The sequence below is a fragment of the Bombus pyrosoma genome, linkage group LG15 (genome assembly GCF_014825855.1).
Source record: "Bombus pyrosoma isolate SC7728 linkage group LG15, ASM1482585v1, whole genome shotgun sequence".
Classification (NCBI taxonomy): domain Eukaryota; kingdom Metazoa; phylum Arthropoda; class Insecta; order Hymenoptera; family Apidae; genus Bombus; species Bombus pyrosoma.
The window spans coordinates 5,487,641-5,513,115 of record NC_057784.1 but is presented as its reverse complement, the minus strand read 5'-3'; the positions used below and the strand labels follow the sequence as shown (position 1 = coordinate 5,513,115).

The 25,475-nt window shown below is 35.3% G+C and overlaps 1 protein-coding gene, 1 long non-coding RNA gene and 1 other non-coding gene across 10 annotated transcripts; 2 read left to right on the top strand and 1 right to left on the bottom strand.

The window, feature by feature from the left end:
• The first annotated feature begins 4,733 nt into the window (after positions 1-4,733).
• Positions 4,734-4,805, top strand: Trnah-gug. The gene has a single exon. It is a non-coding gene; the product is annotated as a tRNA-His (tRNA).
• A 10,069-nt stretch (positions 4,806-14,874) lies between these two features.
• LOC122575702 lies at positions 14,875-24,370 on the top strand. Of its 8 annotated transcripts, none has more exons than XR_006319512.1 (9): positions 14,875-14,992; positions 15,251-15,408; positions 16,728-17,156; positions 20,650-21,017; positions 21,089-21,314; positions 22,723-22,989; positions 23,075-23,192; positions 23,271-23,857; positions 24,220-24,370. It is a non-coding gene; the product is annotated as an uncharacterized LOC122575702 (long non-coding RNA). The 8 variants fall into 8 exon arrangements; XR_006319507.1 differs by having other exon boundaries at positions 21,089-22,262; XR_006319510.1 differs by having other exon boundaries at positions 21,089-22,989; positions 23,271-23,464; positions 23,528-23,857.
• Positions 21,091-24,704, bottom strand: LOC122575700 (E3 ubiquitin-protein ligase MARCHF3-like). The gene is made up of 6 exons (XM_043745022.1): positions 24,593-24,704; positions 24,352-24,510; positions 23,782-23,953; positions 22,752-22,926; positions 22,104-22,294; positions 21,091-21,286 (listed from the first exon to the last, which is right to left on the bottom strand). Exons 1-6 carry the CDS (start codon positions 24,633-24,635, stop codon positions 21,091-21,093), a joined length of 936 nt encoding a protein of 311 aa, XP_043600957.1. The 5' UTR covers positions 24,636-24,704.
• Between the last annotated feature and the right edge of the window lie 771 nt (positions 24,705-25,475).

The window sequence follows — 25,475 nt, the reverse complement described above, 5'->3', positions numbered from 1 at the left end:
TCAAAATAGGAATAACAAATTAATCGATATATTTCATTGCTTCGAATCGCTACTTTTTCAAATAGAATATGTCCAAGCCTGCCGTCTATTTATACGAAACACTCGGTTTCATAATTTCCCACATTCAGCCTATTCCCTTGGGTCTCCGCTTCGCTTGTACGTCGCTGATATTCCATGAATTTTGTGTCCTGCATAGCCCCGGGGACGTAGAGGATGTCTTGAAAACGTCAAGTATTTTTCCTACGGTTTCGATAAGCTTTTTAACAGGTGGCCGGTGCAAGGCAACCCGAGGGAAGCTTTCGCGAGCCTCAGCGATCCCAAACAGCCGCACACCTCTGACTACGGTACCTTGTCCTTGTAATCAGCGCTATTAACGTCTCAAGCATCGTCTCGGATGAATAAATAGTCGGTAGATGGTGTGCCGCTATCTAGTATCTCGAAAAGATATAAGATCTCGGCAGATCGATATTTCAAAGTCCGAAGGAATCGATTGAATTTAACATCGTCTTGTTTTTAATGTTAATCGCTGTTGATATTGGTGTTGGCTAGAACGAAGCGAAATGCTTTAAGTTCGATAGCGTTATCAAATTGAGGCGTCTCGAATTTTACAGGGATGCAACTATACGAGTGCGTGGTCTATATCGCGGTATCTGAAATTCTGATAGGTAATTGACAGTCGGATATCTTGGCTAATACATTTTACATCTTTATATTGGAGAATTTTCAGAATGGCGACAGAGCCTATTTAAATACCGATACATCGATAACGGAGGTTCGTACCTGTGTTTTAATTGCGCGTATATTTCAAATGCCTGATATTGTAAACATTCGATCGATTTGATATGGTATCTTCGAAGTGCGAAGTAAATGCTTAATTAAAGTATTTCCAGCATGTATATAGCTTCGATTTTAGCAGCGTGTAACACCTTAAATCGTTGCTTCTTCGAATATTTCAAGGTTTAATAATTGCAAATATTAGAACGGCGAAATGTATCTAATTCCTGTGTACGTGTTTGCAAATATACTAGATTACGTTGAGTTAAATATCTCTACGTACCTGGCATAGCGAATATTCCAATACTCCACTGCTCATTGACCACATGATCGAAGTACATTTGCAAATCCATCAGTATTCTGATACGCAGTACGATATACTCAAAGCAGACTAATAAATATTTAGTAAATATTTAACCCTCTTCTGTGAAATATTCTTCTACTAAACAGAGTGAAAGAGAAAATCTTTCTGATTAATTGTTACCAAGTTCTATGACAATTTGGATAAAACAAATTGGTACACCAATCGATTATTTTGGACAGCAGCTTCTAATTCCCCAGGCTATTTTTCAAAAAATGAGAAAGAATTTTCTCAAGGCCTTAGAAAGGCCTCCGTTACATATTTGTAACGCACCGAAAATCTTATTTAACTTTAAGAACGTTCATCATCAATATCTTTAGTTATTTCGAAGAAAACACCGTTATTTACGATGTTCTATTTCTCACACCCTGTATATCCATACTCTCCAACCTGTAATAATAATTTCCTTTTCTTTTTGTTTTCTATTCGTTTTTTTACGATCAACTGTTTACGACCAATCGATACGACAGAATTATAACAATAACGTAATCAATAAACCGCAAGAAAACGATGCACCGTTGAAGCATCGTTGTACCTGCACTACCAACCAATTTGTTTTCTGCCTAATCGGCGTATCTAACGTGCGACGTTCCCTGTAAATGCGGCGACGAAACGCCACGCCGCGAACTTAAGATCGGTATCGCTCGCAGCGCAATGTTCAGAAGGTGAAGGTTAACGCGATCTAACGAGCGGCCGTCACCTCTTCTGCGTGCCTTTCCTCTATCTGCCGCGAAATGCACTGGAAAAACACGCTTATCGCGTTGCTCACGTATCAGTGCCTCGCTAACGACCGACCGGCGTGTATTTTCACGCTTAAATACGATCCAATTATGTACATACTTGCGCAATGGGATTTTCATTGACAGATTAAAGCAAGATTAGCATCGGCTGGCTGAAAGTAATTTTTGTTTTTTATTCCAAAAATTTCTCTCTTTATTCCAATATTGTTTGCAATTCTGCATTGATTAATTTTTGTTCAAGTAATTTGTCTTACCTATATCTCTGAAGACTATTTTTTATTACCATTTAGTGCATCATAGCGCTACGAAAATACGTTGAATATATCTTATGATATTATTTAATATCAACGATAGTAAACGCAAACGAACACTTCAATAAATCAAATGAAGTGGATATTATCGATATGAAATTTTCCCGAAACTGTCGTAATTTTGAATTATTGTGCTACGATATTATTTTTTCATATTATAATAGTCGCTATGCTATTAACACCAGCACAGTGGAATTAATGAAAAATTGTGCGTTGTATTATTTTCATGAACGAAAAAGCGAAAAGAAGGGATGGTGGCCTACCGCGTAAATAATTTTACAATTTTTCCCATTTCGAAATATTTTTTAAATTTCAAAGTTACATCGAGAAAGTATAATGAAATTGCCATACCATCTAGAAATCGATTTAAACTGCCAGAAGCTTAGAACTGGTGGTAATGGGAACAGAGAAACAGTGTTTCAGGGACGACAATCTGATCTTCTGAGGATCACACGTGGTATTAGCGTGTCAGAAGCTAACTGGGATTTGCTTGTTACACGCGTTTCCGGGGTGTTTCCGTGGCATCAGATTTTCCGTTATGACGCTCTTTATCTTTTCCGTCCACGTGGCAAGGAAACGTGACCGGGTTTCCGCATCGCGTTTTCGACAGGAAGACACGTTGATCCCGCGGAAGGGTTTCTACCTTTTACCAATTAACAGGTTAAACAAAGTGTTGGTCGCACGTGCATGTAGTGGTTGGTTCCTGTTTTGTAATTCTGTAGCTAATAATATACACGGTGACGAAGAAAAATGTCTACGCTACAAGATCTCGTGTAAAGAATATACCGTGCAAATTTGTAAAAGAATACGATCTTTTTATTGAATTTTTAAAATACATCTTTGATAGGTTTAATGTGAGGATATTGAGATTTCGATGCTTGGAAATTTTACGAACAAAGAGAATCGACATCTTGTAAACGAAAGAAATTGAAAATTTATATGAGAAGATTTGTAGAAAAGCAGTTTGGCAATTTGGAAAGAGTTTAGGAATCCTTGAAAAATTGTTATAAATTCAACGAAAGGAGGATTAACATTTTGATAACTCAGGAATTCTGCAACTTTATAAAGAAGAAAAATAAAATTGCAAATTTTTCTGTTTCCTAAAAGAAATGTTTAAAATTAAGAAGGAAAGAATTTAATAAACAAGAAATGTTATGAAAGAGAACCAGCGATATATAATAAAGAATAACGATCAAATTAATAAATGTGTATTAATTTGAATATCGAATTAACGATATGGCAATAGCTATTATGCTATTATATCCTAATTTATTAGCACTAGAATCTCTGTAATTGAAAACTTCGATTATCACAACATCCATCTTATTCCGGTATCAACGTTATTGACCATCAAATGACGATTTGATAGGTTTAAGATCCCTCTCAATGTTAGCATTTGCATAAGACGTTAATTACTTTTTCGTCAATTGATTCATTATGATTCACGTAATAGCAGCGAAGTTCTAATTAACCAAGGGAAACTTGACCTGTTCCAGACGGCTGTTTACTTGCACAATATTTACCATTTTGGTTATTTTTGTACACAGCATTTTATAGTCATAAATTCCACAAATGTGAATCAAATGTAAGAATTAAGGAATATAAGCTCTGATATATTTGTTTAATGTACATTACCTGTATTAACAAACTAAAGAATTTTTCACGTTGCGCTTATGTTATAATATTATTTTGGATAATAAATAATCCGGGCGGATAATGCGAAAAATTCTGTGAAGGGCAGCTAATATTCGTACAAATGAGCTGCGTTCTCGTTATCTAACGATTATCGTCTCTCCACTCTATCTAGTCGAGTGCGTGCAGATAAGAGATTAATAAGTTACTCGCTATATTACAGTAACTTTACATTGCATTAATTTGCAAACGATGTTTTCAACATTTTATAAAGTTTCATCAATTGAAACCGTCGCAGTTGCTTACAAAATAATTATAACATCAGCGCAACGTAAGAAATTCTTTAGTTTGTTAATGCAGGTAATATATCCTGTTGGCAACTAAGTGATTGCGGATTTTGACATTATCATCTAATGAAAAAACCCGCAAGCACTTAGTTGCAAACGCAATAAATTAAAGAAACATGTAAGAGCTTAATTCTTTCCTTGATTCTTAAATTTGATTCACATTTGTGGAATTTATGACTACAAAATGCTGTGTACAAATTCGCTCTTAATACAAAAATAATAATTGGAAATGTTGCATTATGATAACGGCTAATGAAAAATGTATTAATAATGTTCGGATCGTAAGGGATCGCATAAATATTTGACGATAATGAATGTTAGTCTTAACGTGAAAACGATATTACGTTCCTTTCATAATAATCTTATCGCGTCTCTAGAATTCATAAATCATAAATGTACCTACATATATATGCATATAATTTGAATTACGGCTAGTTTGAATTATAGATGAATGAATTAATCACAATTGTATCGGAGTAGAAAGATCTTCACGGTTGATGGATCAACTTGGTCATTGCTGGTAGTTATCATCGACTTTCCAGAACGTTCCAGACATAATACTCCAATAGCCGTGATCGTCTAGTGGTTAGGACCCTACGTTGTGGCCGTAGTAACCCAGGTTCGAATCCTGGTCACGGCAATGTGCCAAGGCACATTGTCACGGTGGAGGTTTATTTTTTTTTTTTTTTATTTAATTTTCTCAAAAGTTTTCTTGGCTCAGTATTAACAAAAATAAAAATTTGCGATAGAATTACGATTCTCTTGTTGACTTGCTCGTGACAGTTCGTAAATTGGTGATCAATGAAGTAATTGAAGCGACTGGAATTTGTATTAGCAAAGGAAATATATTTTACTATCACATTGTAATTTGCATATTACTGTTCTAAATGTTTTAGAACATTGAAAGATCATGATAAAATTTTGTCCAAAAATAATTTTGTGAATTTCAATGCTCTGAAATTTGTCATTGAAAAAAGGATGATAATATTTCTTTATGCTGTAAGTTAAATCTACCTACTAGGGATTTCTAAATAAAATTGAGTCCTGGATTATTTTAAAATTCATATGATAATATAATTAATATTTGTCGTATCAGCGTCACTCAGATCAACCTGGAATAGTCCTACATCTGATATAACTCGTAGAAATATGTGACATAAGCGAGCGATAAGGATTTTTTGTAACGAATACGGCTCGATGGATTAGTTAAATTAAGAGAAACAAGAAGTTTTATTAAACTTGAATCCAGATATTTTATCAAAGTAATTTCATACAATACTCAAAATTGAAGTTTTATTTACAGAAGAATTGTTTCATCAAAATTCTATCGAAGAGGTAGAATCAATTCAAATGTATTTACTTATAATTTATTCTTATGCTTATGCATAGAACTTGTGAAAACGTAGTCGAACTAACAATGCTCATACATAAATACAGCAACATTTTTTAAACAACGTTGAATATTGTACGTGATAGTTCCCAATGACGTTGCAAACATTTCTATATATTTAATTATTCGGACATAATAAACGTTCGTACAGAACCTCAATTTTATGCTCCATTCTTGTAAATATTTTTGCATCTAATTGCCATAAATAAACAAATGTGAACGAGGAAAATCTATTTTATAGACTGAAATAATAACCGACTAAAAATCTCTACTGCCATTAATTCGATTAAATTCACACCAAAAGATGCAAAGGTTCACGAGATTTCAAATTATTAATCGACTAAAATTTCCTGAATATCGTAGCTTGTTAAACGTAAGAAAACGTCGCGTTTACAACAGTAAAACTTCGGTTCAAGGAACTTCCCCGCGGATCAACAGGAAGTCCCTCGTTCGATCTTTACACGACTTCGCCAGCACGCTAAACCACAACGTGACAGGTCCAGTGGAACGTGTAGCGCGTTGCGGTAGGTCCTTGTCACGAGAACGATAAATCTCGCGAGTCCAATATTCGCCACGAGAAACGTTCTCCGCCTGTTTCGCGGAACCATAATGAAAATTCCATGTAACTCAGATTCCAATACATACGAGTACATCTGTGCCCTATGTCGCAATCTGCTGGCAATAAATTCATTTAAATATCATAGAATGTTTCTGATAATACTAGCTGGAATTTCGACTGGAATTTCATTGCAGTTTTTATCATAATATTTAGACGCCGTTTACATCGTGAATCGTAAATAACCGCGGAAAAGAAACTTCTAAGAACTTGATTAAAAGAATGAGCTCGCGTGGATATCTTTCTGTTTCGTAAGGCTGTTCGAATGCATAAAATTCGCAAGCTATTTGAAGAAGGAAAATTGAAAGTTCGATAGGATCGTGAAAAAGCATCGAAGCTCTCTGGAGAGTTTGAAGCAGACGCGAGTTCGGGATTTAAGAGTTTTAGGAATTGAAAAGGTGAGCAGTTTGAAACTTTAACGAAAGGTGAGGATTGAAAATCTTACATTGCTTCATCATATTTCTCGATGATAATTTATTTGGTCATTAACGCTTTAAATACGGCTGTTGTAAAAAGCCAGTGAATTGAGATTCTGGTAAATCACAGCTGCGGTCGAAAAGCGATACTAAGGTTTTAATTAAGTTCGAAGAAATTATCGACCATTCTGTTTCATGATTACTCTGCTGTGTCAATAATTATAATTTTGTATTTATCCTGCACTTTCTTTCCACGAGACAAATATTTCTATTTCTGTGTAACCGCTTCTCACAAATAGGTTCACTTCAATTATATTGATAATGATATTGTATTTCTCATCTTTTCTGCATTTAGAGGAAATAACTTATGAAAATGTGCCACTTAATAGATTAATTTATAAACAAATATACGATCAAGATATCTAGGATTCTTAAACAATTCTGATACTCAAGAGGGAAACGCGTTATTAAATAAATTATTAACACGAAAATCTTGCAGACACGGAAATTTATCTCGAATCTTTCAAACACAAAGATTAGGAGCCTGCAAGAAAAATTCTAAATATATCTGCTACGCTGTCGATCGATCCCATCGTTCAACGCGTGCAATATGAACGCTAAAGTACCGTGTTGGTTGGCACAGTTCCATCGTGTTCGTTCCCGTGGCCAACATACGTTATTATCCTCGTGCAGCTCGATTTTCAATCTTGTCGCACGCACACCGCATTATGCCGCGATATTTCTGGTACCCCTAACACCTTCGTGCCCCAAAACTGTTGCGATAAAGGAGCATAAATCACTCCTCGCCTGTTTTAGTACTCGTTTTCTATTTTCAGAATGGTCGAGACACAACCGCGTTCGATTTTAACCGATATTAAAACCGCCAACTCTCAAACGTTAACGTATAAAATAAACCCGTCGACAGATAGATAGATTTCTTTACGTTTATGGGATATAATAGAAAAATAAATATATTCTCGGTAAATAAATTTTTCTTTCCTGCTAGCGAACAACTATGAGTTACGTGGGATTATAGAAGTTCGATATTTACTTATATTTAATAGAATTTTCAATCTGTATTTCCTAAATTTGATTGTCGTATCATTATCTCCCAAATTTTAGCATTAGTTTTTACCTTCTCTCGAGTAAAATTCAGCTCAAAAGAAGGTTAGGTCCTCCCCAAATTTCGTTCACGTGTTAACCTTACGAAGCTGCCATGCTAATTAGATCACGCAGCTGTACTCGATTCCCCGTCGATATTATACAAAAATACGACGCTAAATCAAGAAAACAAAAATCCGAAAATTAAAAAGGAAAAATGCGAAAGAGAACATACCGGGGATATAATTCGAACACCGTCGTAAAAGAGTAGAAGAATGAAAGAGTGGGGGGCGTACCGAGAGTGGTTTGAAAATTAATGGCGGTGCAGCTCGAAAATTATCGCGAGCATTAATTACGATATTTACGAGACGAGGCGTCCGGTGTAGCTATCGTTTGTTTATTAATAACCTCGATAAATAAGTATCATGAAGCAATTATAAGTCGGCTGGACCGCCAGGAGCGACGTTCACGTACACTCGTGCAAACATGCTTCTATTTGTGAGGTTAGGTTTGGTTAGAGTGGGGGCGAACGTCGCGGAAAAAAGGGGGCGAAGAAAGTGATTCGATGAGAGTAGAGGAAGACTGCCGGCCGATTTATTGGCTCGCGTGTTGGAGGGCAACGGGTGGTGCTTGTTAAGCCGGCTTTACAGCGGCACGACCGCGGCCAGATACCTTTATCATCGACTATAAATTTCGGCAGCGCCCCGATAGAAAGGGTCCGCGCGTTTGTAATTGGCAATAATTCACGGGTAGGAACAGCCGCGAGAAACGAGCCTGTCGATTCACGATCCACCGTCGAGATCATCGCGCACTGTACCTACGCATGTACAACCGTATAGTTGCGATACAGCCGTTAAAGGGAACGAATTCTGCCTCGTCTTATTCTTCTTTGTCCTTCCTCTTCTTCTTTTTCGCGATCTGTACAAATTGAGACGTTTGTACGGCACACCGTTTCGAGATGTGCTCTGGGTATCTTGGATGTTGTATCTTGGAAGTTGGAATCTTAGGTTAGAAAGGAGGCAAGGAGAAAAACAAAAGTTGTTGGAGAATGATGGGTTCATGATTGTGTGATTGCAGGGGATTGGACGTGCAGATTACGTTCCTTTTTGGTACATAATGCGAGGAGAATTGGAAGCTTCGCATCCTAGAGAATTCTTGTCTGTGGCGGCGTTAGTGTCCTACGTATCATATTACGTATGTATGATGACGTATTTTCATCGGAGCAATTGCACATGATATCTTTTAAATTGTTTCTTCTTGCCTCATAATTTGAGGTTCACGTTGGATATTGCGATTGAATTGTATTCTTTAATTATTTCATTAAATTTAGTTAAATTAAAGGGCAATGAACGTGGTAATTATGTTCCTTTCGGATGCACAATGCGAGTAGATTTGGAAGATTAAATGGCCAACGAGTTCTAGTTCGTGGTGGCGCTAGTATCGTTTAGCGTATGTACGATTCTATAGAATGCAGTGTATTTTGATCGAGTCACATTCTTTAAAGATTACGCCAAGAGATTGTATTGTATAGACAAAAGAATCGACAATCTTTGTAGGAATATTACAAATGGACAAATTCGTGCCCAGAATAAATAAGATCAAAAAGAAGAGGGATTATCGATCTGACAATATCTGTTTCCATATAATCTCGTTGTATATCTACAAAATTCATCCATACAAATCGAGGTAACTCGAAACTATTCAACTTTCTCCTCTATCATTCGGCTGCAATCAGACGTGAAATATAATGCATCCAGCTACGCAATCGGCTATACACTTTTTAGCACGGTCATTCAACAAACATAAATACACCATGTCTAATACATCTAATCCAGTTTCCAACGTCTAGTGACAAGAAAATAAGATACTACAAGACGCCGCGATTACACGCAACTACAAGCAACACGCCTGTAACGAAACCGTATAAAACTGTATACATACCTCCTTTTTCTCATTTTTCCCGCAGACAGTACAAGTTCTAAATTGCAAGCTGCAGATGCTATAAATTCATCTCGATGTCTTTGGCTTATATAGTTCTTACCATCGTCATCGTTTTCCATTGAAAAAAGAAAGAAAGAAAGCGGATGGTCAGTTTTGGCGCGAAACGCCGAGTAATTCAAACGCAATTATCCGATCGTGAGGCGATTATCGATCGAAAGTCGATTAGGAGACCACGGTAATTGCAGATAAGCATCCTTTTATTACTGATGGTCAAGACAAAAGTAACATGTTATTATAAGTAACTTCAGAGTCACAAAGAGCGTATTGCGGAAAATTGCTGGAATTTATCAGCCGAACAGACGGCGAACAGAACTTGTCGCAGAATATCTTTATGGCTCAATCAGCGTTTGCAAATCGTTCGTAAATCATGGTTTCTTATGGCGGGGAGGGAAATAAAGGCGCGTTTTTCCATCGTCGACGAGATGAGTTATCGCGCGCGCATGCTAGGGAAAATTTAAACGCGCGCTCGAGGGCGTTCAAGCCGATTTAATGGAGGGCACGGACGACAGAATTATTACTGGTGGGTAGGATGGCTTGGACAGAAGGTCGAAGGAAATTGAGGGGTTCGATAGTGAGATCGATCGATGTGCAGTCTAAATTGACGTTTATTTAATGGATACTAATCCAGTAAAGCTCTAGGTGGCCGTGTAGTTTGTATTTATGAACGTGCATGAAGGTAAGAACAATTTCATACAGTGCGTTTACGCTGCATTTCCATTTATTATCTGTAACCTGACCTCATTGTCTGAAAACAGTTCACGAAGCTGTTATTACACGGTTCGCTCGGGTTAGTCACGTTACTCGAATTTTACTTGAAGTAATTTGAGATCTACTTTAAATACTGCTTTTCATTTGAAATATCGTTTCGAGATTCAAGCGAAATTGAGCTTCTTTCAACTGTTCCCTCATGGCCGTAGTATCGTTCATGCTGTTGTTGCTAAAATAAACTAAGCGTAGAAGAACTTTGTGTTCAATCGTACTGGGAGCATTACACTTTAGTAAGTAGAGAAAAATTTCTTTCTTCTCTTTTGTAGCTATTTATTTTAGCTGAATGTCAGATTCCAATTATATCAAACAATTTTATCTAACATCATATTTCCTTGTCTCCATTAACCATGCTTTTGCGATATTATCTTTTTAATACTTTATGTAATCTCTATTGTCTCCATTGTTACACATGTTTGAACATGCAGCATTTCTTGCAATTCTAGTTTACGTTATCCATTATTACTTGAGACTAGGTTGCTTGAACTCAGGCAACTTCAACTTAGGTAGCTTAATTTGTGCGCGCGTGAATACAAACTTTAGATCAAATCTGAACAAAGCATCAGAGTGACAAAGATATTCATTTTATAAATAGAATCAGGATTCTTATTACGTGATTCGAATTTTGTTTAATTCTTCGAACATTATTAATGTTGTGTAACGTAAAAGATGATTCATGAGATTAACATTCAATTTCAAATTACTTATCTAAATTTAAAGACCATACGAGTTTAATACTGTTGCAAAGCGAATCATTCGCTTTTATCGATCTCAATATATCATTCGAGCCATATCGTTCCGGCTGTAATAAAAGCCGCTTGAATAGATCGATAGTCATCTATCGACCGTTTTATCTCGCTCGACATACCTTCTAACGAGGGTTAAAAAATACGAGACCGACGCTTGTCCGGACGAAAGTCATAGGATTAGAAAGCCGTATTATTTATGCAGAAATTTCACGCGTTTCTGCCCCCGATTTGCGGTTAATCGTCCAAGAATGCGTTGCGTATCCTGTCGTAAAGGAAGACCGTGGCCTCGTCCTTCACGCCCACCGCAGCTTTCATTCCTTGTCCTTCTTTTGTGATACCACTGCATAAGTGCTGCCTCGAAAATTCTAAAACGTTCCAGATTTCAAGAGATCTCAAGTTTTATTAAAAGTTTAGAATGTCAAAATTTCAAGTTGTCGGATTGTAGAATTTTCGAACCTTCAAATCTAAATTTCCAGATTTCGCGGTTGCAGAAATCTAAAGTTCTAAATTTTCGAATTTTCCAAACTTTCTAATCTTTAAATTTTTTAATTTCCAAAGCGCTCAATTAAAAATTTCCTGAAATTTCAAATAAAAATCTCCAAATTTCTGCGTCCCGAGAGATCCTTACGCTCGCAGATTTTTAAATTCCGAGATCTTCGATATTTCCCATTTCTAAATTTCCAAGTGTTCACATTTAGAAAAACGAGAAGCTTGAAAAATTATTTCACAAAATACCGTGTATTTCTAACTATTTTAATAGATAGATCCTTTTTCCTGCGTACTCCTCCAAAGGCAAGGAGCAGACGTTCGATGCGTCACGAGCCAATAATTTGTGTCCCCCCTCTGGATGTCATCCTCTTTTTACCCTTTCGAATTTACCCCGGCGGAGGCTTCATCCAGTCATCTTGTGTCGTTCGTCCCGACGTTTTTTTCCCGATCGTCTAGGAGGCTAGAAGCGTCACGTGCCGCTCGAGAATCTGGAAGAACCGGATGCATTCGCGGTGATGGCGCGTAAAAGATTCATTTCTTCCTCGCTTGGTATCCACGTGGAAAGAGAGGAGACTCTCGGTCTTCTATTTTCATCTGTACCCCCGATTGTCGAACTACACTAGCGCGTTGTTACATTTCCATCGCTCATACCCCTCTCTTTTTTTTCTTTTCTTTTAAATTGCTTATTCATTTCGTCATGTTAGCAGCATTTTATAACTAGTTTTTTGATATTTCATAGCGGAGTTTGAAGAAATATCAATTTCGTAGAAGCGATCATTCACGCAGATTGTTTTCTTTCTTTTCGATGTGTTATTTCTTTGGCTCTTTCTGTTTTCCCTTCCATTTCCTCTTTTTTTTTCTTTTTTAACTTAGGTGCTTGTTCAGGTGTGCGCTTATGATGAGTCCGGTTCTTGTATTTCACTTGCTGGTGGATAGCTTGGATTTGTTTGGCTTATTTGATTTGCTATGATTGATGGCGTAATTGAAGCAGGAAGAATGTGGCTATTTAATTGGTATAAATGTTTGTGAAAGGGGACCATATAATATATATTTATGTAGTTAGATCATTCCGATTAAAATAATTAATTTATGAAGTACATATTACGCTATATTATATCATAATTTAGTAATAAAAGTCAGTAAAGACCAATAATAAAATTCAGTTCGTGAGAACGACTTCAATATATCTGTCCAATTTCTTACTTTACTGGTTATCCATATCTTATTTTCTACATTTACTTATCGCGCCTGTGTATCTCGTCCTGGCAACGCAACAACATGCAGCCACTGCAATTTAATAACAAAAATTAGAAACCAGTACACCACCCTAGAACCGTTCCATAAATTATCACTTTTACTAATTTCCATATGAATAGAAGACCACGCGTCGTCCCAATGCTTTTTCCAGTAAAATAGAGATACAGCTACAGGCCAGGTATAACGTGAGAATTTGTGTTACATGTTCTCAAGTACAAACCGTTAGAAACATCAGATTTTCTTATCCCCTTCACGTAAAGATAAATTTAAAATAATCATAGGAATTACTTGATAATATATTCAATTCAATTATCGGCTTTAATTGCACATAAAAAGATGCTTTATTGTAATATTTCTATACAAACATCCTCATACATGTATTAGTATACATGAGATACAGAAGCTTTCAAATTGAAATTCATTCATTAAAAATGCTGGTACAATTATATACAAACATTTATGTAATGTGTAAATTATATATAAATATAATTAACATTCCCCACTTCAGAAAATATAATTGTATTCTGTGTTACGAAAGCCTTATCTTTCATTATATCATCTGCTTATCTTGTAAACTTTGTTTGACCAAGAAAGGGAATTGAATTAGCACGAGAAAATATGCATAAGATTGCGTACGTTTAATGTGCATAGTGTACGATATGTTCGCTGTTAATATAAATTAATTATAACATACGATTAGAATTTTCCACTAAAAGACATAGTTGCATTCTGTATTACAAATTAAACGTATCATAGAAGCATAATCTTCCGTTATATTCTATGTGTATTCATGAATCTGTTTAGTAAACTTTATTTGAGAGCTATAGTATCGAAATTCAGTATATCTATTTTTGAAAAATATTGGGATATTTATTACAATCTGTTTCTCTGGCATTCCTGATTTTACTGTGTCAAAGACCAGTCTGAATTGCCATGTCCACATTCAATTCAGTTTCAAACGTTCCCATGTCTATCTCATACCAAAACTTGTCTTGTTCTGCAGTAGTATCAGTATTTCAAACTCAATCTTAAAAATTACCATTTATAACGTTGACAGAATTAGCTATATATTAATGTAAATTGAACCTATGAGAATCAATAAAACCGATATACATATGTACCAAGAGCTGATGTTAAGAATTAGAAATTATCTGATGCTGACAAGCTTGCGTCAAATACCATGTTAACGATTGCCGAAACATTAATAATTTTCTATATTATGAAAACGTAATTGATGGAGCGGCTATAGGTTTGGTTCGTGATTTTGAAAACGCGTTAATTGTGTGAAGAAAGCAGGAGTAAGGTCTAACTGCACTAACAATTCTAAACTCTTATCTAAACTTCTGTTTAATGTCGAAAAAAGAATATCCTATCTGTTCTTTGCATTATTTATTTTCTACAGCTATTTCAATCTTTTTATCAACGCATGACTCAACTTGAATACATGAGTAAAAATTTCACTTTAATAACTAATTCTATTATATTAAATAATTACTAGATTTATTTTGCAATTATATTTAATTATACAACAAATTTATTTATTTAGTTCGTCGTTAATATTTCAAAAAGTATAAAAGTAATTCTTTTTCATTTTTGAATGATAGTTTCAATTAATAAATATTAGTACTATGTTTTGCAGAAGATATGTTTAAAATTTTACTTTAAATATTTAGAAATTAAAACCCATAAATATCACAAATTGTTTACAATGAACATAGCTAATTTTGAAATTACACTCATTTGACCGAGAGAGAAAATTAAATTAGCGCGCGAAAGTATACATAAAAGTATGTATATACATAAGGACGCTTTGCTTATCGGAAATCGACCGAGTCCTGTTCGTGTCGGCTCGTGCCATCTCTCCCTTCCCCCTCCCCACTCTGTAGCGACGCGAACCTGTTGCGCAGGGGTTTATTCTTCTGCCGAAAATCATTGCGTTAGGATGTATTACTACGTTGGAAGTACGTCATATTCATTAACTACGTAGTAATTCAATTTCGACTTTGCAACCATTTCTGCGCTACGATTAACTTCATTTTATTAGTACGTATATGTTTAATCGTTCCTTTAACCATTATTATCGTACAGTCAAGTAGTTATTCGATATATTGTTATAGTTTTTTCGTTGGCGTTGCATCGGTGGCCATATTTGAAGGTTAGAATTATCACCGATTATAAGTACCTTGTGCAATTAGTTTTTGAATTCGATTATTGTTTTATTTTTATATAATTGATTTTAGTAATTACTGATTATTGGTTTATCGCATATTTGCTTTAAACTGTTGGTTTTGTTTTGTGCAGATTGTTGGCTGGTTGCATGGATGAAATTGAGAGAATAGGAATTTGCAATATGGACGTCGCAGGTGACCTATGATCGATGATAAATCGAATTTGTGGAGACCAGTAGAGACGCCATTGATGATTTACAGTCAACTCGTTAACATTTCACGCAGGATTTGGTAATGTTAACATTTTGATGATATGTATAACACAGATAGACGTTTAGTAGTTCTAGTTTTTAACTGTTCTATCTACACTACATAGTTTTGTAAATTGAGAGAACTGTATTTAAAATTCATGAAGTTCGATACCTACTCGATATTTAATAGCAGAAAAAGACTGAATATTTTTGCTTTCTTAGTAGAATTTTCATAATATTATCATGAATTTGTATTCCGTATACCAATGAGGCATGGTTGAATTGGTTAATTATATTTTTATGAAAATGAAGTTAGAACAGTTAAGAAGTAAGGCGACAGTATGCATACATTTATATCCACTTTTTATTAATTCATTGTTAAATTATAATATTAGTAAGTAATGCGATTTAATAGGAAACACTTAACATTATTACTAGATTCTACTTTCTATTGATATTAATTTGTTTCTATACAAATAGATTGGTAATTAATGTATGCATAATTAAGAGTGGTATTTAAGTAAATAAAGAAGTGTAAAGTAGATAAGTAGAAAATAGATACGTAATTAAGTAGATAAAATAATATAATTCTTTATGATAAATATTTCACTTTCTTAATTTATTTTAAATATCAGTTATTCTAAATTTTCATTCTAATGAGGAAATAATATTTACAATCTTTATGTTAAAAATAAATGAAATGATGTCTCATACAGAGTTATACAAGTAGTTAAAAATTTAATTTGAACTTTGAATTTAAAAATTTATTTAATTAATGAATAAATGAATAAATTAATCGTTTTACATGATGATTAATTTAATCATTTTGCCTAATGACTAAATCAATCACTTTGTATAGTAATTAAGTCAATCATTTTGTGAACATACATCAAAAGGAGAATTTGTTTATAAATTGATGTTTAAAATTGAATATTAATTTTTGCTCATAAGTGGACAATCATCATTTGATATACAATTATTAATTGCATTAATGTGATAAAGTTTGATGTATATTTACTGTTAATTATATCACCGTGTCATGGTTATGAATTATACAGTATGTGTAGCAAGTAATCTGAGCTGGTTACTTGCGATCGTGATTACGCAGTTACGTAGCTAAATGATTTACAAGGTTGCAAATTAAAATTTATTAGAATGTAATTTTCTTAATTGAATATTCATGGTAATTCGTAACTCAATGATTGGTAATTTAATTGTAAAAAGAAAAGAGGATCGGATTAACATATATCTATCTGCTTTTCAAGATCGTGTATCCTAATCAGCTAGTTATTGTTTGTAAGAAACTACACATGATATATCACAGGATTATCCTACATTTGCTTACTTGAACTTTGACAGGTTGTAAAACGCGAAGTTCCGTAAACTAAAGTTTTAAAACTTCCAAAGTTAAATGTTAAAACATAGGAAGATACATTTTGAAGCTTCTCGAAGCTGCGAGAGCTCAACCTTCAAGAGTGAAACTTCAAGGCTTCGAAATCTGCATTTTAACACTATCCTTACAAGGCCCGAAGAAATGAACGGTTTCAAAATTTAATTTAAAATTGTACATTCATTGTTACTTCTTTTGCTCATACAACTTTGTGTTAACTCTTATATTATCTGATTAATCAGTTTCTCAATTTTTGTTAATATAAGAATTTACATAAAGTTAGACGAACAAAAGAAATAACAATGAATGTACAATTTAAAATCAAATCTTGAAGCCGAGCCTGATAACGTTTTAGTGTTAAATCTGCGAAAACTAAATGGGGAAGGAAATTGCTAAAGGTGAGTCGTAGAACTTCAAACATTCAGACTTTAATCATCAGAACGAAACGCATTGCATGTCAGGTCTAACCTTGCGTGTCAAGTGGAAGCAGGAAGTGTCGTCGTCGTCTGCATGAACTAATCCTGTATAACTACTATCCAGACACCGTCTAAAATCTAGAAGACCCTAGGAGTCCGCAAACAGTTGCCAACGATAACGATAAAGTTATCTATGTTTCCTGAATACAAATGAGCGTATTATGTAAATCTACTTTCCATCGAAACATCCGAATCGAAGTTTTATTAGGGAAAAATGAATGTGGGAGCTGGTACGTTGCAAGTGTACATGGGTGGGAATTAAGATAAAAACGCTATTAAAGGGTACAAGACGCTTCAAACTTACGTATGCAAATGGTAATTGTTATTAGAAAGAGGAGCGCAGTTTCTGAAATTGCTCGGATTAAGTTGTAACGTTTTTTCAAATGGCCGTTGATACAGACATCGCAGTATCTATTTATTTGAACGATGTGTATAAGTTTCTTTTATTTAGGATTTTATGTACTTATATGTACCCTTCGTTACCGATAAGGGTTCTTTTATTTTCTTATAAAGTTAGACTCGCTTCTTACTTGCACCTGCTACGCTATGTCTGATACGAGTTTTCTATGTAATTTAAGGGTGTTCGTTATTCCTGTAATGATATTTGATATTTATAGTTTCTGCAGTTAGAAGATTCTACAAACTGCCTTTATGTTCTTCTTTTACTTTTCTTCGTTCTTAGTTATTTTCTGGAAAAATTGTACATATCTCGATTCCACGGAGTGAGACTGCTGTTGCTAATTAGTTTCTTGCGATTCGCGAGATGGAATGTTATTCGATATTGTAGTATACGATCACTGCAATATTTTATATCTTCGTTATAGCCTCTCAACCACCTTCGAAACCAATTATATTTATTTATATAATATTAATCGTCACATCAAATAAATTATACGTATCACAGATACATATACAGTACACAAAACAGCATAAAAATTGTTTTTTTAATTTATTTACTTCTTCAAGATTCTAAGTCTGAAACTTGATCTGCACTTATGAAAGAACCAAAGAACGCATTTTGGTTCATGAAAAATTATAGAATCTAATCTTAGCATCTTAATCTCTATCTAATCCAACCTCGTATATCAATTCATACATATACAGGGTGTCTCACCTAACACTGCCACCTCAGATACTCTCATATATGTGACGATACAGAAAAGTGTTCCAGACAGAAGTTGTACGGTACTGTGCTTTTGCCCATTCGATCTTGCGAGGATCTTGAGACGTCCATTAAAAGTGACATTAAGATTTGTAAATTTTAAAGTTTCTTTCTCCACAGTGGATAATGCAAAAGACATGAGTTTGTAGTGTTTCGAAAACGTCTGAATACCAGTTACGAGAATATGTATGTATCTTAATGCCATCTTTACACGACGTTTTAAAACCATCGACAAGTGGAATAGATAAAAAAAGCACAGTACGTCCACCTCGATACCGTATAGGTATCGTCACAGATAAGACAACAATCAAAGGTGGCAGAGTCAGATGAGACACCCTGTTCATTATCCTGTACTATTTATCTTCGAACAATTTTCCAAACCACCCTATATAACTTCAAAAGCAAGCTTCGCCCGCTTTATCCCACGAATCATACACACTTCATAAACCATTTTTCTTGAAAGTAGATCTGCAACTCTTCAGAACCTTAAGACGTCCCTGTTATTTAAAAATCCCGCCTTCGTTCGCATTAACGCGAGAAGCGGTTTTATTAAAAAGAAATCACAAGGCGTGTGTATGGCGAGGCTTCTCGAGGTCGAACAACGTTATCTAACGAGATAAACGCCAATCCAATAAACATTGTAGAAGAGCAGAAACGGCTTAGCTGTCCGTCGAGAGGGGAGCGTGCAATTATACGAATGCTTATTAAAACGCAGCCGCTTTATCGCCGCTAATTTCACGTGAAACGGGCAGAAAATTGAGTTTCTTGGTTTCTGCGAGGCATGTGCTGGTGAAATAAGAGGACAGAGCCAGCGGGAAATGCCGGTTCCGAAAAATAAACGACGAGGCTCAAAGATGGAATACACGACAGTAGGTGGTGCAAAGAGAGCAAACCGAAGGATTCAGAGCTGGTTGTGGTTTAATGACCTCTGCTATCCTCTTTTTTCTCGCGTATCTCGTATGAGATAATGCGATGCACATGCTTACGGAACATTTATTTATTTTTTTCGCAAAATTGAACATCGGAGACGATTCGTATTTGCGAGAGACTTGCTCATTTTTGGTGCTTCGTGGATTGAACCTGTTGCGCTTGTTCGATCGAGAGGATGAGTTTTTGGCAGAGAAGAGAGTTAATTTCGATGGAAATTGGAATCTCCGATGACCAAACGAGCGCGAAACTGGGAAGAATAAAGGCGTGGAATATTGTGGAACGTTAAATGTTTCCGGTAGAAGGAACAGCTTCCAAAATTGGGAACAGCGATGAGAAGAGTGAGAAAATTAGAATTAACAAGTTGAGAAATTGACGAACTTTCGCGAATTTGGAAGCTTAGATATCAGAATAAAATCTTTGTAAATTTGACACTTTGAAAACTCGAATATTTGAAGATTTAAAATTCAAGCATTTGAAAATGTAATTTAGAGTTAGTTTGCCCCAGGATTGAACCTGTTTTTGAAAAAAGAATGAGGAATCAGAAAGTCCTAGCATTTAGAAGAAAAATATACTTCTTTCTATAGATAAATTGAGTTTATATTGTTTAGAAAGATATTGTATGTAAATAATGGAATAAAAATTTGAGGCTCAATTGCTGAGGATATTGATTAATCAATTGGCTTTTCAGTTATCGTACACGCCAGTCTAAAAAAAGTTATCAAACGTGACCGTTCAAAAACTTGATAAACAATAAGAAGAACTGAAATAACAAAAATTACATTTCTACTTAGAAACTATATTTATATTGTGAAAAGTCTGTTCCTACATAAGTTAACTTAAAAAAGATTCATGAAAATGAATTGCTCTCATCGCTGTTTCCGACTGCAAGAAAGTAAAATCATCATCCCTTTTTGGGTTGGCCGAATTAAATCGTGATGCGTCTCTCTCGTAATAACTTTCGATCTATCGAAAGTGAACTGCAACGGTACCTTTAATCGTGGACAACTTCTGGAACCTGGTTCACCCAGTTAACTTTTATTTTTACTCTCATAACTTTCTACAAGAGCAAGAAAATATTTTCGAACTTTTCCCTTCTGTATTTTCCATTTAAATTCCATCCTTACTTTCGTTCGTCTTTATGCTTAATCTTCTTCACTTACGCAACTCTCTCTGGTTCTTCATCTTCCTCGATGCACAAAGCGTAAATCTTTGTATATTAAGAAACTTTTAAGAAACTATTTTCTAATTTAAAAAACTTAATAATATGAAAATGAGAAAACAGTGATCTTTATTCTAACATGTTTTAATTTATTCAATTTGCAGAAATCAGAAAACGAAAAGAGAACTACCTCTTGCTGCAAAGATTACTCTCAACAACAGCGAAATAAAAAGAATCGTACAATGGAATTGTTTTATTAGTAACAGCCTAATCAGTAGAATTAATGTCTTATCAGTAACATGGCAGCTATTTGAAATTTCACAACAATCTTGAGCAAGTCACTATTAATCGTTATCATAAGATGAACCAAAATTATAAATGACGCTATTGCAAGAATAATGGCGAACATGATGCTAACAGCTGGTTTTTATAAATTATATCAACTTTCCGATTTATTCTCGTACGAAGATAACAGACAACCGGAAGCGACGTGGAAACTCATGCAGTTTGATGCGATCAATTGTTCTCGATGGTTAGTAACCAGCTCGATTAGAGCCGCCTTTTAATGAAACCAAATTACCAGCAATTAAATCTTGCGTGTAGATTCATTCGGACCGATCGATCGACGTGACGTCGCGTATTTCCATCGTCTCGTCGTCCGCGTACGGCCTCTGTTGGTGAAGATGGTTACCGGTGGTCCTTTCTTGCCTCGAATTCGTTTCAGCGTTGTTGAAGTCGTCAGGAACCAAACGTATGACGAAATTGCTCCTCCAATAACGGCGCCATCTACGCCCGTGCAGTCTGATAATTTACACGGTCGCTTAACCAGGTTATTAAGTTGTATCGGTAAATTATTAACCAGATAGATTTATAGAACAGGACTGGTAAATAAGATAAGAACCTGATTACGAGCGTGATTTAGTTAACGAAACTCGATACGATAAATCTGCATTGAATTGGCATAATATTTTTATTTAATGGTATAAATGATAGTTGCGCTATAGTAGTGAATAAATGGCAATATTGTAGTTGGACGCGGGGGCGAGGGGAGGTAAAGCGATTCGAAACGAAAAAAAAGATGATGCGAGTTGTTTGATGGAATTCGTCATCACAGTCGGACTAATTTTCTTCCGCTATGTATATAAATATTTGTATGGATTATGGTTTGCAAACTTCTTTTCAGGTAACGTAATATCATCGTGCAGGGATGTGGTAATTAACGCTAGAGCTACCGCTTGCGTAATAAATGTTCTGTATTATAAATCTGTATAATTCAAATGATATTAATTCATATAGAATCAATATTGATTTCTGCAAAATTATCTGTATGCCTGCGGTGATTGTAAAAAGAAGCAAATCTAAAATCCGTCGTTTTTGAGGGTTCGATGATACGTCCAGTGTTAACATTTTGGAACACTTGGCCGAATTACTATACAACTCCACGGTGAAATCAAATGTGATTGATTCTGTTGGATTATGTGTACAAATATCTATGTTCATTTTGTGCGGTCTGGGAATTTCTTTTTTCTTTTTTGTTTTTTTTTTTTTTTTTTTTGAGGAATATAATATAATACGTGAGGTGTAGAGACAGAGGAAAGGAAAGTGGTAATGAACACACCTGGCCAGAGTAATTATCCAACCCCAGTAAGCGATTAGAGTAAGGGAACAAGTGGGAAGCATGGCAACGATCATCCAGGGCATCTCTTGCAGACCTCTTTTTAGCAACATTCTTAGAGCCAGGACACAGATGTAGCAGGAGAACAGGGCTAGTGGCGTGGTGACTACTAGATACAATATATCTAGAAGCATCTGGAAACATAGCGTTTTCCTTTCAATGAATTATATTTGCGACAAGAATTTGTATTCTTCGAGATAATTTGATTTAATTTCAAAGGCAAAAAGCTTTGTAACAGAGCATATTCAGAAACATATTATCACAACATTTGCATATTACTTCAAAGAATCATTTTTAATCAAAAATTGGATTGCAATTATTTTTTCTAAAGACGAGATTTCGCCAAAGTTCTTCTGGAAAAGAAGGATAATGAATTCAGTGAAAGAATTTCTCCACGACATAGTGGGAAAATGAAAGTGAAAGTAGTATCATAGCGTAAGATTAATTGATTCAAAGAATGCTACTTAATAAAAATGGACTTTGATGTTTCTCATAAAAATATGGAATGTTATGAGAACATGTTATTGACTTATAATATAATGATAATGTGGATCATCTTTAGGTGGATGGTGAATGATGAATATGTCTTACTTGTCGAGTCACTATCACGGTATTGAACCATATTACAACACTACGGATGATGTTGTGACGTGGTACTCTTTTAGTGGCGTACTTGTAGCCGCAAAGCTCGCATCTAGAGTGACCCGATTCTGTCAACCATCTTTCAAGACATTCTACGTGTACCAGCGCTACTGTCCCACGACACCTGTCACGTTTATCCAAAATAATAAATGCATTTAAATATTCTATATCAAGAGTTATCGTTCACGTAAGATTCTTTCCTTTGAATAAATAATTTCATTGAATTATTGAAACATTTACCAATCGATAATCTATTAATACATTACATTTAGTAAATCAGTTTGAAGCTTGAAAAGATTCTTACCTGAGAATATTGACGGAGAAATTAAACAATTGAGAATGAAATAATAAATGGATCAAGATATTATTTAATCGAGAATCATCAATCATGTAAGTCTTTTCCGTTTGAATAAATAATTCCTATTGAAGCGTTTACCAATCGATAATTTACTAATACACTACATTTAGTAGATCAGTTTGAAGCTACAAAAGTTCTTGGAACGTATCGCAAGAAAGAAAATTCTTACTCGAGATCGTTGACAGAAAAATTAGATAATCGAAAATAAAAGGAGGAAGTAAGGAATCCTTAAACACTGAAAAGTGCCAAGAAAACAGGAAATTGAATAATTAGAAGCTCGAAGTATCTAAAATTTCCGTCAAATGTAAGAAATTTTTAAAGGAATGTTTAGAAACGCGAGAAAAATGCAACGCAATTTCAACTTCAGAAATTCTACTAACGGATACATCGACAAATTTTCTGAATCATTCTCTTGGCAAATCAGAAATATATTTCTGATTCTATAATTGCATCAGAGCATCGATGTTAGTCTATGGAAAAGAGTTAAGTATTCGGTAGATCGAACCTGATAATATCTTAATCTAGATGTGACTCAAACTATGTATTCCTGTTATTACAAGGTACAGTGTAGGAATCCGATTAGCCAGACAGATAAATTGTAGTGGACATCGATAAGCTCACTTGCAAGCTGAGATCAAAGGGCCGAGATACGCGTAGGACGATAATGTCGACGTTTGACTGTCAACTCCACGAATAGGTTGGTTCTGTCTTTCGTAACTGGCTCGATTCTCCTCGACCGTTGAGAAACTGCCCATGTGGCATATTCGACAAATATCTCCGGACACCCGAGACTCTATAAAGAATTTTTTGATATTTTTTGGAAATAATAAAATTCTTTATGTAAGACGTGTTCGTTATAATAATATGGAAAAATAATGGAAAGGAGATTGGAGAGAAAACTAATAGAAACGATAGAAAGGTTCATATCGAGGGAACAATTTAAACAAAACAACATATTTATAGTATAATAGATCACTTGCTTATATAACATAGTACATTTGCAATTTGTCTATTTTAAAGTGTAGCTTATCGTAAAAATAATTAATAGGCTTTTTACAGGATAGAAGAAGAAGAAATGTACGAAATTGACATCCTGAAAGAAATGTACATCTTCGAAACCGTGATGTCTGGAATGTACTTCGATTGAAACTTAAAAAAATCATCACCTGCTCCATATTACCATGAACCTACCATCATCGCTCCCTTTCTGATCGGCCAAGCTTCTCTTTACGCCTCCTTCGTCCCTCGTTCTTTGCTCGATAGAAGCTTTGTGGCCGGACGTCACAGCCTCGACACACGATCGTTTACCACCGAGATTTTGCAACAGGATTTGCTTATCCGTAGACAGATCTGAAATGAGATGATGCGAGCCCCGAAACGGGTTGAGAATGGCCCGTGTCCGTGAGATGGTCGATCGAATCGTTGTCCTAACCTGTATCGTTGGCGGCGGCGTCATCAGGCTGATCGTTTGACATCAAAAAGGCGGCTGCGTCATTGTGTCGGGCCGTGGAGCCGTGAATTTTTCGCCGCTGGTTGTCTGTCGCGATCGCGATCAGTCCTGCTGCTTTATTTCGAACGGTGCATCAGGACTGATTCGTCCTGGATCTCGTATCGTGATTTTGTACCTACCGCAACGTCGGACTCAGTGAATCCATCTTTTAACCGTCACGAAACTCGCCGCACCTGATGCGACAGTTGAAGGCTCAACGAAAGCGAGAGTGGAGAGTAAAGGCCTGTTCACACGTGGCAGAAATCAAGAATAAGAGAAAGTTTAAAGAGAAAGGAGTGAGATAGAAAGTTTGTACAAATTACTAAAATCTATTTAAAATGCTCTTTTCGTCGTCGTAAAACTCAGCGCCGAAGAGTAAAGCCTCGTTCGCACGTGGGAGAAACGAAAGTGGCGGTATAACGATGACTTGTTAATTTTCCAATTGGAAAAATGAGTTATTATATCGAGGCAATTGAACAAGAAAAGTGGCAGCTGAGTTTGAAACAGAAATTTATACGCGTTAGTTTGATTTTAGCGAGTCGATGGTATTTATTTTGTTATTGGGTAAAGCCTCATTCACGTTTGACACGAGACGAATCGATGATACATAGGGTTGATTTAAGATTTATGTTGAGATTCATGGAATTTGTGAGTTACAGTTTGATACAATATAGCTTCATTGTAGTATTATTGTAGTATATTAACTGTATACTATCAATGTCGTAATTTGATGTTGCGGTCGTATTTTATTACTAAATAGAAGAACTGAAATGAATGAAATTATATATAGATTCCTTGAGTGGAAAATTGCAGATTTATTTGTCGT